Consider the following 20614-nt stretch of genomic DNA (forward strand, 5'->3'; position numbering starts at 1 on the left):
AGTTGTCTTAAAGAAGAGAATCTAAAACAGCCTGTTTATAAGACCCAGTGTGAGAGAACTACTGTGAATAATGCAAAGCCCGAGAATAAAAATATGAATCTGGAAATGAGCATGAATGAACTTTACCTCATTAATGCATTAACTCATAAGTCCCCTTTAAATGCTTCTTTTCGATTGATTGTGGATAGGTAAGATTATTAACCACACGTTCTGAGCAGAGGACACCGGAATTCACCATGAACCACCTTGAGAGAACCACAGGCTCAGCCCTCTACGACATTTAATAGGTCTATCATTTACAGGCTGAAGTTCCTCTTTAAGTTTCAGAAAGATTTAAACCACCAGCACTGATAATGATGGCATTTGTAACCCAGCAGGTGACCCCTTGAACACAGGGAGGGTGCTGTGGGTCGCCACGTCTCAGCACATAAAATATTCTTTGTGGCAGGCAGGCGGACTGGCCAAGTTGCTGCTGCTGTGAGTATGATGCTTCTCATTTCTTTCTTACTGCTGGCTGTGCTGAAGTAGTGCCTGCCTGGGTCTGGAAACTTATGTCCTCCATCATATTAATGGGATAATAATGTGATTGATTGGTCATCCCCCGGGGGAAATGGTCTTTTCTGCTTCCTGAGAGTGCACGACTCATCAGAGAACTTACAGCTGACTTGAAGTGGATTCGTGCCCAAGAGCCCCTCAGCAGGGTGAATACTCGGGCACATCAGGCGGCTTCCAGCCCGGGTTGGACCGCTCGGAAGATTGTTTGCGTGCCGCTGCTCTGTTGCCATCGGCTTTATCGGTGGGGACTAAAGAGGAGGAGGAGGAAGGGGAGAGCAGAGGAAGAGGGGGATTTGGGTGCTTCAGGACGGCTGAGTCTCGTTGCGATGCATGGAGGCTGCTTGGAAATGCTCCCCGGGTCTCCGGAGCGCATGAGGCGGTTCCAGCCGAGCGACGGTCCGCAGCAGCACCGTGGGCTTCCTGCGGCTCAACTGCAGCTCTGCCAGGCTGTCACGCTGTAGGTTCGGCTACAGGAGGAGCACGGCTCAGTTCGGAAACCACGGAGCGGAGGTATTTTCGCCGACAGCGCTGAAATCAAGGAGCCTGAAGGCTGCATCGCATCCCTGCGTCGCAGTGGTGGTGGATACTGTGTGAGCGTGTCGGGCGGCATCTATGCAATTTATTTTCGACTTTTCATTTTATTATGAGCACAGAGGAGGGAGAGGCGGGTCCCGCGTGTGGGGAGGCGAGTGGAGGTGCCACCATACCTCACCGCCACACCTGGGAGGAAAGCGAACCTCACGGCTCCCAAGGACGTCCGCACCCCGACGATGAGGACGAAGCCCGGGGAGGAGAGGAGGGAGAGGGGGCAGAGGGCTGCCGGGAGGGAAGGAGCTGCAGGGACGCGTGTGGGGGTGACACAGAGAAATTCACTGTGGAGAACAACGAGGGGAATTTTTCCAGTGAGGACGGGGCTGTCGGGGGGAGATCTTGCAAGGCTCAGACAATGCATTCAAACTGCAGCAGCGAAACCTGCATCCCCACTCCCAGCTGCAGGATCTGCTTCCAAGGCGCAGAGCAGGTACATGTGGCATTTAGCTTACTGCTGCCAACCAGTGTATGTCCAGGATTGTGTTACCAAATGTGTTTGTAGTGTTGGCAGATTAACAGCCCCGGTTTTGTGAATGGTCGAAGTTGAATTAAACTGAAGGTGAGGGCTCGGTCCTCGCAATGCTTAACCCTGATTGGCTGAATGTAGCAACTCTTCTAATTAAAGTGAGGTAAACCTGCTGAGTTCATATCCTGCTGGCTGGTCTGGTTGGACAGATTTCAGTAGCGCAGAGAGCCAATCAGAAAGACACACACACACACACACACACACACACACAGCTTAAAGTGTATGAGCTTTTTAATTCTCTGAGATATTACAGGGAAAAGTTTCTTTCAGTAACGCTGGGCCTGCTGCTGTCCGTGGTGCTGAAATCATCAAGGGTAGCAATTCGAAAGCTGAGAACAAGTACTCCTTTAGAAGTCCTCAAGGGCCAGTAATATTTTACCATTCATCAACTTACCGGTGGATACTAAAAATATCATATCATAATTAATTATATCCCATAGTTAATTGATTTCAGTTTCCATTTAATTTACATTCTAATTAATTAACCTATTAATGTATCATAACTCATAAAGTACAGCTGCATTGGGATGTATAAGATTTTATATATTATTTATGTATTTGTTAATAATTGCCAGATCTTACTGTGTTTAGTAGTAAAGGATTAATTTCTGATCAGGGCATCAAACACTGCTCGTTTATTAAATGTGTGCACTAGATGTCTTCTGGGGTCACTGCAGTGAGACATCTGTTGCAACATAACCATTTTCACTGCTAGCTCCTCATACATATACTTGGAGCAAGCCTCTTTATTGTAACATTTTGACTACATAATATATGTAAACTTTGATAAAGCCACCATGAGATCCCCCCACTTGTCTTGGACTTGTTTTTTTGGCTGTTTAGAGTATATTTTGGCTATCATATGTGGATTACATGGCATGTATTTTTCATTTACGCATTGTATAACCACCAACACAAACTCTAATCTAATATTTGCCCTATATTGCCTATATTGAGGGTCTAAAAGATGTATAACTTGACTCCAGTGGCTTTCAGAGCACATTTATACAGCAATGCTATAGTAGATTCAATGAGCATCAGTATCTACTGTTATACTTTTAGTGCATGTGACAAAATTCAGGCACTGGGAGCCTCAGAAAGGACTCTTGAGGTCATGAGACTGGTACTGCTGAAACATGAAGTCAGAAGCTGCCAATATTTATCTTTTTACCAAATAATAAACTAAAATTTTTACATACTGAGACTGAATAATTCATCCTTTTATGGATGAAGGATCCCTAGAGATCTAACAGTCTTTATATGCATCCCGCTGACTGGAATTATAGGCTGTAAAAACATATTGTACTGCACCAAAAATAAAGTAACTCATGTAAAACAACAACTTATATACACACACACTTTACAGTTAGAGGAAAATGTGTCTCTGTTGTGGTACTGGCAACATGATGTTGATAATGTGTGGGTCAATTGTATTTATTTATTTATTTAATAAGGAAATCCCACTGAGATCAAATGTTCACAAGGAAAATACGACAGGCATACAAAATATAAACATATTGTATTAAAATGCAATAAGTTCAACATAAAATGCATGATATGCAGATATTCACTACATGGCACCTTTAAATCCAGAGACAGATGTAAGCATGTTTAAGTTGGATTCTTTCTGCAAGTATTTCATTTCCAAGGTGTGGTGAGATCCTGTTTTGAAATCTCCAAATCTGTCAAAAACTTCAGCACATAAAAAAACAACTGTTTAGACACATGCACGCGCGCGCACGCACACACCGGTGCTGTTTCCTCTCTGGTCAGTGATGTCCAGCCTTAAAGAATGCAGTGGTGAGTCAGAGATTTTGTTTCTCTAATAAATGTATATATATAAAGAAGTAGAGATGAACAATATGCTCTATCAGTGTTCTATAAAGTGAGGAGGTGGCTTGAACATACATTATATCACCATCAATCCTCAAAATAGCTTCCACATTTGTTTTTTCAACAATTAAAACAAAATTTATTTCTAAAGTAAAACACAAATTGTATTTTCTAATAAGAGTGCCAACATGTACATTAAAGAAAAGCTTGTCATTTATCTGTTTACCCTAATACTTTTAAAACTGATTTACATCACATGTAAAAAATGCTAAAATCATCAAACCCTTGTGGGCAAGGTTTTTTATTTTATTTATTTATTTATTTTTTAGAAAACTATAAACTTTGATTTGCATTTACAATCAGTTTTGAATGTAGTGCAGCAGTTTGTAATGAGTAAATTACAGCATGAAGGTCCTGAACTGCTTTACAACAGAGGAAGTGTAATTTAAATGACAGTCTCATCAGCAAAGAGATGTATTCTTGCTGAAATACAATTTTCTTTATAGTATTAAGATAGCTTCTAAAACTATAAAACGAAATATGTCCTCAAATGGAAGCCTCTGGGACACCTTTAGTTATTCAAGTAAATCAAATTTGTGCATCTAGACAAGAACATTGATTAAACATTGCTAGTACTATGTCATAGATTTCCACTGGTGGGCTTATTTTCAGACATGCCTCATTTCAGAAGCCAAAATAGTGCAAGTCCACAACCCATGATTTTTATCAATAACAAATAAACAAAAATCAACCAAAAATACAGACAGAAAGGTTGAATTTTAGTAAATAGTCAACAGAATAGCAAACTTTTATTTGTTTACAAAAATAAAGATCAACAGATCTTCATGCAAGATCCTGAGCAGGGTCTGAAGTAAGAAAAATGGATAATAAAAAGTTCCAGCTTCAGTGGCTAAAGTTCTGTTGTTGTATTTTTGTAACAGGAAGGTTAAATGAAAACTGTCCAAAGTGCAGGGAAGATGGTAGATCCCTCCATAAGGGCAAAAAGTGTTTAGCATTTTGGATTGTTAGCAGCTAAGTGCACCTTTCTGATACATGTCAATAATCTCTAATCCATTCAAATAACATTTCTATTAATCAGTTTTGGTGTTTAGCTGCTTCCTTTATAAACACACTAAGAAGTCAAAGTCTTCATTTTAGAGCAGTTTTCTTGAAGGAGATGCTAGATGCTCTAAAACTATTTATATCCTGTTTTATGGCACTCATTAAACTTTGTTAGAGCCATGTTTGTGTATAAAACGCCTTTCAAACACTCAAATAAACTAGCAGTGCTTTAAATGGATTGTAGAAATGCATTAAAAACTCAATAAACTGAGAAATAAAAGCAGATAAAAGAAAACCATGATGAGCATTATTTTTGTAAGGGTGGAGGCAGCATGTAGATCATGAATGAAGTCCAGTATAATATTACATTACATTTTATTATTGTTTGAAGCTCCTGTTATAGATTAAACTAAGAGTAAACTGGTGAGTCCTTCCACCCATACACAGTAAAACAAACTGCAGCTCCTTCATCGTAACAGAGGGGGATGACAGTGACTGAATCATGGGCCATTAATAATAAATATTTTCCCTGAAGCGATGCATCAGTCTAACTGTCTGCATGTTTTCCTGGAGGTGAATGGACTGATGTGGACCTGCAGGGACAAATGGACATTGTCCTACCGGCTCTGAAATCTGACACTCTGCAGGCCTTTTGGGCTCGTGACAGTGATGCCTGATGAGGGACGATACATCCCTGCTGGAGCTTAAGGGAAAGAGGGGAGTAAGGGCAGTAAATGCCTAAGTGAATATCCTGTCTTCTGAACGTGGGCTACAGCCTATTAGCAGAGTTAATCTAATAATGCTGCCTCCGGGTCCAGACTGATATTTGATTTTGATACACGGCCACAGGCTGGGCAAGCTCACCAGTTATCAAGAAAATTGCAAAACAGACATTTAACATTTTAAATATTCATGTCTCGGCAGATAGAGTGAAAATGTGCCGTAAACACCATAAAAATCCACTTCCAGTCATTGGATTGATTGGTTTAAGCCATACTCTGACATCTTCCATACCACTTTCATTTCAGAAACCAGTGCTCTTTTATTCATTCAACAGTGCAGGGTAATGATTATAGTTTATCTTAATTTTGGAAAGAGGAGCTGACAAAACAACCACAACTTAGGGTCTAATTTTACACATTTTCTGCAGCTTTCAGGCTAATCCACCAGCAGATGTAGTGAACACATTGAGAACTTCTCATCTGTTTGTTTAATAGATCTGCTTGATATTTCAGTCAAACAGCAGTTGACAGGTGCTGCTGCTACATGGGATTTTTCTGAAGCTTTAAACCACACGTCATATTAATCGTCAGTGGGTAAAGGGTGCTGCAAAGAGGCTGTTAGGTGGACTAAAATTATAGAATTTAGTGAGTGTACAGTTTTAAAGAGGACTGCAGAGAGGGAAACGAGCCAATAAGGGTTGGGCTATGATATATAAACACAATTATCTAACCAAAGTAGTGGAAAACTAGATGGAATTTTAAAGGGAGTTATAACTATTGTATTGCAAATTACTGAAATTCTTTACCTTTGGTCTACTCACTAAAGTTTTCTGGAGATTTTCCCTCCATTGCTTATTCCTCAATCTAAAGACCGTGTGTTGCTGCGGAAAGCTCCAGGGCAAATAAAGCTTTAGGCCTTGAGCTGACATGCAGTTTTATATCTTTTATTATGGCATTTCTTTCACAAGCTCTAGATTCATTTACTGGCTTTTTAAAGAAACTTCGTTGCATTGTTTACTCTTTAACAATCACCAGACTGTTTACTTGAGCTCCCCAGAACAACTGAATAAAAAGCCCTCGAGTTGCCATTTATTTTAAATGTTACATTTGCATTTGCCTGTCTGCACAACAAGTGTATACACAGGCCTTGAGGTGGCATTGCCAGTGACATTAACTTATTTATTTGGGAGCTTTCATCTGCACTGTAAACACCATTTGATTATGAAAGTGTTTCTTAAAAGCTGCACTAAAAAAGCTATAAGAGCACCATGAATGAAATGAGAACATTGCTGTTTTTCTCATCACAGTTTAAATAACGATTTCTAATGTGAAGCATATTGTGTTCATTTCCAACTCCAAAAGTGTATTCTTGGAATGTACTAGAGTGGCTTTATATTTGTTTTATACTGGGTCTCACGCAGACAATCAAAGCTGTGCTATAGATTACCTTCATTAGGCATATCTGCTCTCACTGACATCAGCAAAGGTGAAGAGCAAAAAAAAAGGGTCTGTAATCAAGTGTTTAGAGCTTTTGACTTTGGGGGGTGTATTTGCACTTATGTGCTTACTTCCTTATTCAAACTTTTGGACATTGTAACAGTATGAATATGGCAGAGAGTAAGACAAAAACATAATAACACCCTTCAAGGTTTACTCTAAATGTTTAGCTAATAACACAAGGTCCAGTTACATAAGAAATACATTGTCTAATGCAGAGCTTGTTATATGGTTGAAAGGTTAGAGTGAAAATTTGCCATGAAGTTGGGTTTTGTTGGTTATTGGAGTTTCTTTTGACAAATTAATCATACCTGGAGGACCACTTAATAGCAAGACTATACCACACAGACATGATTTTTTTAGATCTTAGGAGTGGCCATGATAGCAAAAATAGCTTCACTCATCAGGTAAATCCATTCATCCAGCTAAAAACGTATTTATTCCCCAAGCTTATATGGATTAAAGCTTTAATCATATAATCCAATGTCTCTTAAGAAAAATCTTCCTGTTTCTTGGTTCAGAGCAGAATTACAAGATCTACATCTGTAATGAGGTCTTTCACGCCAAAGCTACGATGCTTTAAAAAAGCCTCAGACAGAGAGGATTCAAAGAGGCTCTGATTAAAAAAGCCTCATGTTTTTTTAAACATATCTCAAACTGAATGCCTTATCATTACAAATCTAAAGAAGGAGAACAAGGAATTGTTTATGCCATGCAATATTTACTGGCATTTGAGGCTGTGAAGAGCATAATCAAAGAAGCCTGGCATTATTTTTGAAACAGATCTAGTTCTTAACAATTGTTTTTCTCAGCCCACTCAAACAGCGCTGTAAGGGCCCTCTCAGCTGAGCAGACCTTCCCCTTCATCACCCTGACATTTCCTCATCTGGAAATTACCCAGGTGCTCATTGCCAACTATTATAACTCATTTAACCACCAACTCATTGGAAAAAAATACAACATTAAGCAAGTTTTACATTGTATACACACTTCAGTGTGGATTAACACACACTAGTAAGATGTTCAAATGTTAGTAAAGTTGAACACTGCAGCACTATCACAGACATCCAGTGCTGTGGATGTACACTTAGACGAAGTGCAACACTTCCTCTTTCAGATATGTGGGAATTGAGGCAATAAAACATCCACCCAGAGTGGGAGATATAAACTCTTTGCTCCTAAAACTTGAACTCTGCTGTATATACACACTGAGCGCTTCAGCCCCTAAAGGCCTTAATGATGACTTTGACATTAAATCGTTTTTTGTGATTGAACACCCCACGCTGCTGTGTGGGCTTTATTTTTCATATAGTTTCATTTGTGACTGCTCAATTTTTCTCTCGCTGTTATCCTCCCCATGGTAATAATAATAGACAGAGGTGCACACACAAGTAAAATATACGAGTCCTTTATGGATTACCCATTATGCGGAGCATTTTATTTAAAATCTCATATACAATTTATTGTTATTTAACCTGGAAAGTCAGACTCTTGAGATGTTGTCGGTGTCCAGGTCAAAATAGGTAGCAGCTCAGTCAGCTCAGTTGCATTCAATTATAATACACACAAAAATAAACAAACAGCAAATGCGTGCAACAAAGAGATATCACAAAATGATAAACTTCAAAACTAAGAAAATGTGAAATATGAGAATAAGTGAACCTAGCTCAGGTCCAACAGGGGAAGCAGTAAGTCTGCAGAAGCAGCTTTCAGGTCATTTAAAATGATCTTGAATCCGCTAAGCTAAACTGGCTCCCTGAGATTTAATTGATTTTGCAGCTGGTAGTCAGTAGGCTAAGCAAGATGTTGATACATTATTACATTATTTTATAAATTATTATAGATTATTTTTATATGCTTATATTGATTACTGATACTAAGTGACTTGTGGGAAATTCTTTGCATTTTCTGTGTAAGTTTTGTACTCACACAGCAAGTAAAACTCAACACTGTAATCAATATACTTTTATTTTCAAATTTTGGCACACTCCATTTTCAGTGAATCCGTTTTCATGGTCAGTGGTAATAGTTGGACTGCTATTTGATAAAGTCAAAATATGAGACGTGATTTTTAAACTTGATCATCTACTTCCAAATCCGCTGTGGGGCAAGTGTGAGCTTGTCACTTCCTCTTACCAGTACTGTCATGATTCTTATTTGTTGTGCATTGTAAAACAATGAAGTGTAAGTTTATTGTGCACCAGTGAAAATTTATTTCTGAATGCAAAACAAACACAAATTTAACCAGTATCAGATCCCAGTACTGATATTTTTTTCCTGCTCGTTTATTTCTTCTCTCTGTGTCTGCAGACAGAAAATTTGTATTGCAATTTTTATCATACAATAAAAATGCTTTAAAGCTTAACTCTCATCAGGATATTTGACAGTGCAAAAGGATGGGCCAAAACAGATAAATATCAACCACTGACATCCAGGCCGTTTTCCTTCCCACAACATAAAACAGTGCCATTTTGTCAAAGCTGCTAGTGTGCACTACAAAGTGTCCTTGGGCGTTGTGGTTATGGCATCGGTGAAATAGGGCTGTCAGTCCCAACTCATCATTTATCAATGTGAACGAGGCTACTTTAACACAAAGCAACATTTGGTCCTGAACCCAACCATCTAGTTTTTGATCCTTGAACCAAACCAGTGTGTGAAAACGAAAGAATAAAGGGGAAATTATTCAGAAAGTGGAATCAAAAGAAAAACACAAAGATCACTACTACTACACAACTTCAAACTCAGCATAACATAAAGGTGTTATTGAGTGATGGGGTGGTTAATGCCAGCCTCCAACAAATGCTGCCAAACGATTTAAAAAACCTAATAATGCATTTAATCTGCATATAGACATTTTAGCATCTTATTAATTCAGTTGTGCTACTGTTGTGCAGAACAAAGAGGATGGGAGCACCTCAAGGTTACCTTTTCATGTTTAAACTACATGAATACGTGGCTTGATGAAAGATTTTAATTGTACTTTTCTGTGAAAATACTATTAATTGAAGGTTAATTTCAGTTGGTGGAAAAATAGTCCCGAACAGCAGCTGCCCAATCAACTTGCCCAACATAATTTTTTTTACTGGTGCCAAACCCTTGGTTATGTCAAACCCTGCAATATTGTTATTGCCAGTGCATTAAGGCACAGTGTGGACTGCTGTGACCCTGGCATTCCCCGAGATTAGAACACAGGTGAATTGGTTGTTTATCAATATGCCATTATTAGTCACCAAGCCCAGTATCAGCCGATCCAGACACCCATATTCATGACAGTGGAGCTTTTCCTAAATCGAGTCCCTTTTTCTGCTCTATTTCTACAGTCAGTTCAGATTCAGTGATCAGTTGTTGATAAATCCCAACAGTGATGCTGAACACCTGTGCAGGCCACTTTCTTTTCCCACAGAGAAACTTGATCAGGAATTAATAAGGGAGAAGGGAATGATAAGGAGAATCAGTAAAATCTTATCAGTGCTCATCATTAACGATCTTCTCTTTATAGATGTTTCTTTAATTTTCAGCTGGAGCTCTGCCAAGCTCTCTCTCATCTCAAAAGAAATACACAAATAGCTTACACTGCTTTCTTACATTCTGACCTTGTGTACTTCTCAATGGACCAACCTTTATGTTACTAAAATAAGTGCACTGTTTTCAGAGAGGCCCTTTAGAGAATTCTCTGACTTATTTAAATTATCCTTGAAGTTGGCTTTATCAATCTCTGCTTCAGTGTATAGCTGACCTGCATCAGTTCATTCAAGCGAAAGCCTCCGAGGTCCTTTTAAACCCACAAGGTTAATATGACATGATGAAAAATGAGCTCTCTGACCACTGACCTTAATATACTATTAATATGCCACTCACAGCCCAGCCAGCAGGTCAAAGCTGCAGTAATGGCTGCTTGAGGAATGCCTAGAGGAAGAAAAAAGAAAAGAACCCATCGGAACAAATAGATGCGGCTGTAATGATTAATGTCAGGCTGCATCCCACCGTTAATATCCGTAAGTGTTGTAGCTTTGAGAAATGGTCATTGATCTGAGCGATGCTGGTAAGGCCCTCTGGTGAACAAGCCGTGTGTTTTCTTTGATGTATGACCTGTTGGGATAAAAGGCCAAACTGAGGCCTGAAAACAAGGATTTCTGGATGATAGGAAAGATGACACATGGACCATGAAATGGATAGAAGATTAATATTGGATAGACAGATCCAATATTGAACCAAAAGCAGATAGTTTCTCCCTGTTCCTGAAAAGAGTCTGAGGTTTAATTTATCACTGGTACTACAGGGAGTAGCCAAAATGATAAAAACATGAGACAAGATATGAATGTCAAGTAGCAAGTATAGCTCCAGTTTTTGTTTGCTGCTTTTGCATTACCATGTGCAGGGTTTGCAGAGTGATTGTGAAACACAAGTTCATATCGTGAACCTTGCACAAAGACAGGGAGAATAATGCTCTATTAGTTACATCATCTACAACCATAGACTAATGGATAAAGTCACTTTGTATATGAACATAGATTCCAGGTTTGAATACTAAAACTAGTTTGCCTCAAACCTTTTTAATGGCCAACAGAGAAGACTCCATGGGCTATACAACGTTTATCCAGATGAATAAAAGTCTATCAAACAACAGCTCTTTGGCTGCGATCTCAGTAAATATTTCCCTGTTGCATTATTGGCTCAGTCATCGTTTTTGAATCATATAAATGAACATAATAGTATTTTTTAGTAAAAGTAAATTATGGTCATTATTTGAGTCAGAAAGGAAGATTTTCCAGGGTTTGCTCAAAAGGCACAAGTTGTTAGCTAATGAGCATGCCGTCATTGATGCCGCCAACGATCCAGTCATCAATCAATGCCAACTTTTGGAAGACAGATACACTGATCTTTTGGACTGTCTTTGAAATCTCTCAGTGGTCAGTGAGTCCTTGGGATGTCAGTGGAACAGATATGACTTGTTTTTGCAATCACAGGAGTTGACCCCTGCTGTTGAGTAATTAGATTTGAGGTTGTTCGGATGAAGCGTATTCACATTTGTGGACATTTTTTCTCAGAATTCTGAGATTAAAGTCAGAATTCTGACTTTTTTCTCAGAATTCTGGAAAATAAGAAAAAAAAGATGTGCCCACTTTTTCCCAGTGGCCCTAATCCTCTTGTGTCAGTATTATTGATGAAAAATCTAGAGATGAACAATTGAGGCTAGACTAATCAGAAATCATCTCTGCATCAGCCCTCATGAAGAGAGTCTAGCTATTTAGTAGTTAGTTGAGCTAATCCAGCTTTAGCTTGAAACCATCTCCTTCTTGATATGATTGGAATGATTTTTAATCCATCTTCAATCATTTAACATATAAACCAGTGGTGATTTAAAATGAATTTGACAGCTCTGGTCTAAACTGTATTTGTGTATTTGTGTCAGTTTGTCTCCTCCCCTTAAATTTATCTCTGTTTATGTTTGACCTTTGCCCTCTCTCTGGTCTCCAGGGGGACTTGTTGAACCCGTGCAGGTGTGATGGCTCGGTGCGGTATACCCACCAGCAGTGCCTGCTGAAGTGGATCAGCGAGCGGGGCTGCTGGACCTGCGAGCTGTGCTGCTACCGTTTCCAGGTGATCGCCATCAATCTGAAGAGACCATGGCAGGTATAATACTGCTGAAAGGCAGAGTATTTACCCTCTGCTGAAAGTTGCCTCACTTTCAGACTTAACTGTTCTTTCTTTATTTTTTGTTCTCTGCTGTTTGTCTTTTCTAAACTTCTACCTCTATGATTAAGGTTTGAGTAGATTGTGCAACTAAAACTGCTTAGTTAAGGTTCAGGAAAAGTGTCAGTCATTATATACAGTGGATATATGGAATATGTTAGCTGACCACATAAATAAATAATTACACTCTGACTGCATGAATTTTGTGTTGTGACATTTTAAATAAATTTGATATGTATTTGTGAAAGGGCTGTTCAGTGGTGCAGTGCTTAGGACTTGCTTACAGCAAGCCTGGGTTTAAACCTGCTGGAGGGTGTGGCGTTTGCATGTTCTCCCTGTGTCTGTGTGGCTTCTCTCCAAGTACTGTAGTTTCCTCTCTCAGTCCAAAGACAAACATGTTAATTGGTTATTTGGTGCTCAGTATTATTTTTGGCCTGAGGTGTGACTATAATTGGTTGTCTGTTTCTCTGTGTTTGCCCTGCCAGCTTGTCCATGGTACCCTGCTGTATGTAGTGTAGGCTGGGATAAGCTAGTAACGTAGGAGAGCGGAGTGCTGTTTCATTATATGAATTTTCCTTTGTTTCATTCTTGGTCAAGTACTTCCACTATTTATTTTTGTTTTCCTGAATTAATTTTTGCGTACACTGCTCAAAAAAACAAAAGCAAAAAAATCTTGTCTGATCTGTCAGTTAAGGGTTGTTAATCAGTTTAGCTGCTTTGGTGTTAAATTAACAACACAGCAACAATGACACCAAAGCAAGAATGGTTTCACAGGTGGAGGCCACTGACGTTTTGTCCCTCCTCATCTTTTCTGATGGTTTCACTAGTTTTAGCATTTGGCTAGGTCAGTGTCACTACTTTAGCTTGCTCAAAGGGATTGATGATTTTGGGGGTTTTCTCTGTTTTCTTTATATTATTGTTGAGGAGGGGTCTGGAACTCCAGTCCTCGAGGGCCGGTGTCCTGAAACTTTTCCACGTGTCCCTGTTGCAACACACCTGAATAAAATTAGTACTTCATTAGCAAGAGTCTATAGAACTTAACTGCATGCTGGCAACCTCTAACCCTACTCAAGTAAATTTAAGTAAATGTAAGTGTTTGGAAAAATGTACTACTAAAAGTACTTTTATTGCACCATGTTCATTCACTCATGAGCTGCTGTAACATGAATCAAATGGCTGAATTGCCACCTCAGCATGCAGCCAAGTTCTATAGTCTTACTAATAACCTACAAATCGTCTTCAGGTGTGTTGCGTCAAAGACATATGGGAAAGTTTCAGGACAGCGGCCCTCGAGGACTGGAGTTCGAGACCCCTGTAGAGTCTTTGCCTTGCAATTTAAAGTGCCTTGAGTCAACTGCGATGCCTGGGCCCTGTAGAGGTTGCACAGGTAGGCATTTGCGAATGCCAATCGAATACTAGAGTTGGTAAATCCCTGTGCTTTTTACAGATGAAAGCAGGTTCAGCGTGAGCATATGTGACAGACATAAAAAGGATCTGGAAAAGCTATGGACAATGTTATGCTCCAAAGGCAACCTGACTGCCATTAGGTACTGGGATGAAATCCTTAGACCCACTGTCAGACCTCATGGGGGTGCAGTGAGTCCTGGGTTCTTTCTGTTGTTCGACAATGCCCAGCCTCATGTTAATAAAACTGTTAGGTTAGGGTAAGAAAAAGATCATGATACGGGTCAAAATGCAAAGGTTGTTAGTTTTTCTAAACTCTGTATTCTTTCCAAGGTGACATCCCCCCCCGGAGACTCTTCGCAACATATGTGCTGCATGCACAAAGTATACTTCCTTATGAGTTTCAAACTCATTCTGAATGTCTTGTTAAGAAAAATATGGCCAAACCCTATTCATGAACTGAACAAAAAGAATATTTCAAATTGGTTTTTCATGGTTTTCTGTGGCAGAGGTAAAAACCGCATGAAAGGTGGTTTCTGATGTCTAATAAGGTCATTCCACTTCACTAATTTCTAAATGAGATTCTTCAGTCTTCATGCTTGCAAACTGTGTGGAAAGGACAGAGTACATCAAAAAAACAGATGTTTCAGGGTCATCTCGATGACTGTTGTTTTTAATATACAATTTTGAGCTAGAAGATGCTGTCATGTTTTTTTTTCTTTATATCCCATTAATGTTGAAAACAGCAGCTGTTTTGGAGACCTTCAGCAGCCCTTTGCTGCTCTGCATGATTATACCAAACAGTCACATTATGGAGTAACTGATGATTTTTTTGGTAACTGCCAATTCAGTGCACACGGATATGATTGAAAAAGCGAGTGCTCTTCTTTCCAAAACGAAATGCTCTCTGCAGATTTGTAGTTTTAAGAGGCTAAAAAATGACGCGTGCCACCAAACTGCAGCCATTTGTTTCCTGTCCATCTTTTTTTAACTGCTTTTTACTACAATCGAGGTTACAATTTTCCCCCATCAAGCATGTTCTCTAAATTATTATGGGGGCATTAACTAGAAATTGTTTTTACAGTCACTGATGTTATCGACCCATCAGTTGGATTTATGCTCAGAAATATTCACAGCTTCTCAGTTGGAGTAAAAACAGCCTCACGGAGCCAAACTGGTAAAAAGCCATTTCACTGGCAAGCTGACAACAGATAAACCCACCTGCGTCTGTTAGAGCTGCTCTTGTAAAATGGTTGGCTTAAAGTCATACACAGAACCCAAATGTGGAAGTGCACTTATCCGATGATGATGATGATGATGATGATGCACACTTTTCTCCTTATTGACCGTTTAAATAAGCGCCTCTAATTGCAGTTCAGTGACTCATTGTGCACAGAATGTAGAAATAAGTGGATGAATCTTGACCTTTTTCAAAGTAGGATTTAACCCTTCAGACGCAGAGCTGCTTTGCAAAAACTTTAGATTATAAACTAGAGTTTTGTTTTGTTTTTTTTAGCAGCGATTACACAGCTTCAACCACAACGAAAAATCAGGTCCACAGCTAGAAATACACAATGCTGTGGTCAGGGCTGAAATAACAGAGCAGGTCAATGCAAACATATAATGTCGGTATTCTTAAACCACGGAATATAAAAGAACTGGAGTACCTGTTACAGCAAAAAGGCTTTTGGTTTGACGGGTGTACCCTGGGTTTGATCTGGTGTAATCTGTCTCTGGCCTTCTGTGATTAAGCAGTTAAAAAATTGGATGGAGGGTTTAAACATAACAACGATGTAGTCGCTGAAGTCAATAATAAGTAATGTAGACTCACAAGACAGACGCACATAATTAATATTTCTAGCTTTAGTTTAATCTCAGTATCCAATTGAAATATTAGCCCTCAAAAAGATTTACTTCAATTACATTGCTAGAAATTTGAAAGACTTGAGCACTAGTGATGGCTGTAATAATCAGTTGGTTCACCACTTTAGTTCTTAGACTAAAACATGTCAGCATCTATTTGATGAGCTGACATTAAAATCCTAATATAGGATTTAAGATACAATAACCCTCTTTTTTCATAGTTAATAAGTTATTTCCTAAAATTTTACATAGCCACTATGAATCAATAATAAAGAGAATCTATAGGTTTCAGAGTAGAAGTTGTTAACAGAAAGCGTGGTTAACAAACTGATGGTGTGACGTTAAAGAAAAGATGTGTAACCAGTATCCAAGGACAACTGCGATCTTTCTGAATTATAGAAATCTATAATCGAGATATTTTTGCCTCTATTGCTCTGTTTTTGTCAAAACACAACACATAATCAGAGGTTTTTAATTTTGCTCTGCTCAGCTAAACTTAAAGAAAATGTCTCTTCTCTTAAAGTAATCAAGTACAGAATTTATTGTGAAGAAAACAGAGACAGCGATGGCTGCTTTTGGTAGCTTGAGGTGGATGCGGCGTTGAGTATGAACCTGCTGTGCATTTCTGGTGCCACTGCACGTCACTGCTGTCATTTTGGAGCATCAGGATTCCTGCAGTCGTCCTTTCCTTCAAAAGCCCGAACAGACAGAGACTCCTGAGGCTTAAAATATCTGCATTCTGGATCGTTTCTCTCACTGAAGAACATTCAGGCCTTTTCATATCTGTTCGCTCCAGATGGGAGTTGAGTCACTGGCAGACTGAACAAACACACAGCTGAGGCTCAGCAGAGCTTTAGTTTCTGTCCACAAAGTCCGCCTTAAGTCTTTTCTTCTGAAATGAGCACCGTGCAGCTTCAGTCATCCACTCGTTGTCAACAATCTTCTGTTTCCAAGTTGTTTTATTCGAAAGTTTATTCTGTACTTTCTGGTACCTCTCCATTCTCCTATATTCTGTTTTCTTATTGTTATTGATTGAGCTCTGATGCAGAGATTTCTTATCTCCATAGCTTCTCCCTCCTTTTGTCCTCCTCCTTTACTTTCTTCATGGTCTCCTTCCACTGCTTCTTGGCCATCCTCATCTCCTTTTTGGAGACTTTGTCATTCTTGTAGCATGCTTTCAGGGTAGCCTTGAACTGTTTGGTCATTTCTTTATATTGTCGTCTGTCAGAGCTCCTGGTCCTGTTTTGGTTAATGTGATTATCCAACCATGTGTAGGTCCTTCTAGTCACGTTGGTTATTGCCTGTTGGACACAGAGGCGATGACAGGCTCTTTTTACTCATGTTTTTGTTCATATATATATATATATATATATATATATATATATATATATATATATATATATATATATATATATATATATGTATATATATATATATATATATATGTATATATGTATATATATATATATATGTGTATATATGTATATATGTATATATATATATATATATATATATATGTGTATATATATATATATATATATATATATATATATATATATATATATATATATATATATGTGTGTGTGTATATATATATATGTGTGTGTATATATATATATATATATATATATATATATATATATATATATATGTGTGTGTATATATATATATATATATATATATATATATATATATATATATATATATATGTGTGTGTATGTATATATATATATATATATATATATATATACATATATGAATCTCAAGAGAAGTTGCATCATATTAATTACATTTTGTGGCTCTCATGTTTTCCTTACTTTTCGTATCCTGCTCAGGAGTGTACTCCAGCTCAGTGAGAGTCTCTTCCGCACACTTTGTGTCTTCAAAGAAACATAAATTACAAATCACAAATACTACCAAGAAAGTTGCTACAAAGATGACTGCCTAACAACATCTACTGCAGTTTTTAACTTATTTTAAATCTTCTTAAATATATTTTTTTTCACTATACACCCACAAGGACACTTACAGAAAACCTTTACCACCAAATTACCTGTATTCGGTTTAGATGTAAACTCCTTGTTATACTATATTTAGATTTTAACTTCATATGTTTTTCACCTTTATTGAGCAACACTGGTTTTTATGTGTTTGTGTCTGTAATTATCTGTAATTGTATATGTACAGTAATTTCCCAACCTTTGGGATAAATAAAATCAGGCTTATTTTATTTCTCTGATAATATTTTTTAAGTTTTTACTTAAGCATGATTTTTTAAATGCAAGAATTTTGCTTTTTACTGAGTAACTTTATAGAGTATTTTATTCTTGTATCAGGCATGTGTTGCCTCTCTGTGCAGTTCTTGAACCCCCTCCCAGCCCTCCTTCTATTTTAAATGGTTCTCTGGAAGTCACTTTTACATTTGCTTTTGTGCACCACCTTTATTCCAGTGTTTCAAAACTGCAACCCTTCAAACATCAGTTTAGTTTTCCATTAACACACACAATCGGTGTACAATATCGGAATGTTAAATATTCATGATTTAAAAAAACAAAAAAAAAAACAAAAAAAAACGGAGTCCTTTGCTACGAATTTTAGTCATGTCCATTATGCAGGTGCAATGAATGGAGTTAAAAACTTTATATTTTCCTTCTATGAGACGAGCTAAGGTCACCTGACTACACACCTTATTTGTATGCAAAGATGTTTTAATTAACAGGAATGTGGCACCATGTAAAAAAAAAAAAAAAAAAAAAAAAGTGAAAGCAGGTTTAATTTTGGTGCAGTTTTATTTTCTTCTAAGCACAGCACTGACTTTAGGGTGAATAAAGACGCCCATTTTTATTTTTGATACACATATTTTTAAATTAGCAGGACTGTAGCATACATGTGTACCTGAGCGTAAGACTGTGAAATCAGTCTAATGCTTATTTTCCAAGATTGGACGAGATTGCGCATGCTCGGGGTGCAGTCCTAAAGTCCCAAGTTATGTAAAAATGCCCTCTGAGATCAAACACCAGTGCATTATTACCATACTGACAATGCATGAACACCAAGTTATTTTCAAACGTGCAGCCAGTTTGAAAGCAGTTCAAATAAAAACAAAAAAGATGCAAAATGACAAATTTAAAGCAAAAACTGCCAAGCAGTACACTGATGCATTCTGTTATGCATTTTTGACTTAATAATGCATATTTAAGGCCACTTTTAGCAGGTTTGTCTTGTGAGCCTCCCCACATCACTGCACTGATATCATTCGCAGCTGCTTTGCTATACTTAATAAAAGTAGTTATATGCAGTAAGTTAGTGAGTGAGTGTTTGAGTGTTTACCATCTCCGTGGAGGGTGGGTTTTCTGCGCGCTTCTCTCTCTTCCCTTCGGGCATGCGGCTTTTCCGCGTCTTAACTGACAGTGGCACAATAAAAGGAAGACTTAGAAAAACTCTGTGTGCAACAACCAGACAACTTAAAATCTTTCGAGGTGTTTTCGACGCTCCGTTTTGTGGCTTCTCGTTTCGAACAGAACATGACGTCACGTTTTTCTACTGTATGAAAAGATTCTATTTCTTTGTTAGGCATCATTTAAAATCAGATGAGACTGTATAAACTAACTTAAACTGCTGTGTTGTTTTCAGATCGTTGTTGGTGAACTGTTCACAGCCACTGTTGCTTAAAACACAGTGTTGTCTAATATAAAAGCACAATTTAGGGAGATAATGGTTTCTCATCGTGTTTTTTGGTCCTCACAGGATGAGTTTTGTGCAATTCCGCCTCTGTTATCGCCAAATAAAACGAAATAACGAGTATGTAGCAATTATCCCTGCGCTCAGTGGCGGACTGTGGGGGGGTTTCTGGTGGTATGAATGGTTGTATTGACCCGCAATAATATAGAAAGAGGATATGAGCTGAAAGAACTGCCAGAGTCCACCAATCACATACTGGATTCTGTCTCTGCCTCGCGGCAGTGTCCACAGGGTTTATGCCTGCTGGCGTCATGCTTATGTATAAATAAACTTTAGACGGTCAGAAGACTGAGAGGGGGGATAAAACAGAAGATGATGCTTAACACAGATACATAAATGTATATAAATGTATTCTACGAGACCAAGTCATTGAAGCCAACACACACGCGCGCGCAAGCACGCACTTCGCTCCAGCTCATCTCAACTTGAGGTGAAATGTGCATGATTAGTGTATTCCTACTGATTCTTTTGTTGCAGTGCTCATCACCATAATATACCTTGAAAGCTCAGCTTTCAGTGAGACCACTGTGTTATTTCCGTGTGTTTTTTAAAACAAAAGAAAAAGAAAAAAATCCGAATCACCTTCCTCGCAGACGAGATAGTGGGTACAATTATGTCTAGTACCTGTTACCAGGATTATTTAAATGAGGTGACAAAAAAACAGATGTGTTCAGGTTACAACCAGACTGATTATGCTTCGCTGTCTGGTAGATATAGAAAACAATGTCTTTTAAGTTAGCAAACTAAAGAAGTTAGGGAACGGTAAGAAGTGGACAAAACCACTGTGAGACATGTAAGGGGGAGTCATTTTTCCCAAACTAAATAATAATAATAAAAAAAATATTTTAGGACAGTTAACAACTTCCGTTGTGGGTTATTATATTATTATTTAGATATACACTGTACTAGTTTGTTGTAGTGTAGACGGATGAGTGCGAAGAACTCCCTTCACTACAGTTTACTGGTTGAGCTCCAGTCCCACCCTCACACTGAACTTTGAGCAGTGACCAAGAGATTAATATCATCGATAGGTGGCAGGGACAGGGAGGGCTGGCGTCTCTGATTAGGCTGCTGCTTTCTGAAAATGGAAGGATTGATTGACAGATGAATGGAATGAACAGATGGA

General features: G+C 38.3%; 1 protein-coding gene across 1 annotated transcript in view; it reads left to right on the forward strand.

Annotated features, from left to right (window-relative positions):
- Positions 1–492: 492 nt before the first annotated feature.
- The window catches only part of marchf11 (membrane-associated ring finger (C3HC4) 11), a 28217-nt gene continuing 8095 nt past the window's right edge, over positions 493–20614 (forward strand). Inside the window, exons 1-2 of the mRNA XM_005457678.4 lie at positions 493–1576; positions 12265–12420. Coding sequence (XP_005457735.1) covers positions 1199–1576; positions 12265–12420 — 534 coding nt within the window. The 5' untranslated portion in view covers positions 493–1198. The remainder of the gene's footprint in view (positions 1577–12264; positions 12421–20614) is intronic.

This window comes from Oreochromis niloticus, linkage group LG18, assembly GCF_001858045.2.
Source record: "Oreochromis niloticus isolate F11D_XX linkage group LG18, O_niloticus_UMD_NMBU, whole genome shotgun sequence".
In the NCBI taxonomy this organism is placed as follows: Eukaryota; Metazoa; Chordata; class Actinopteri; order Cichliformes; family Cichlidae; genus Oreochromis; species Oreochromis niloticus.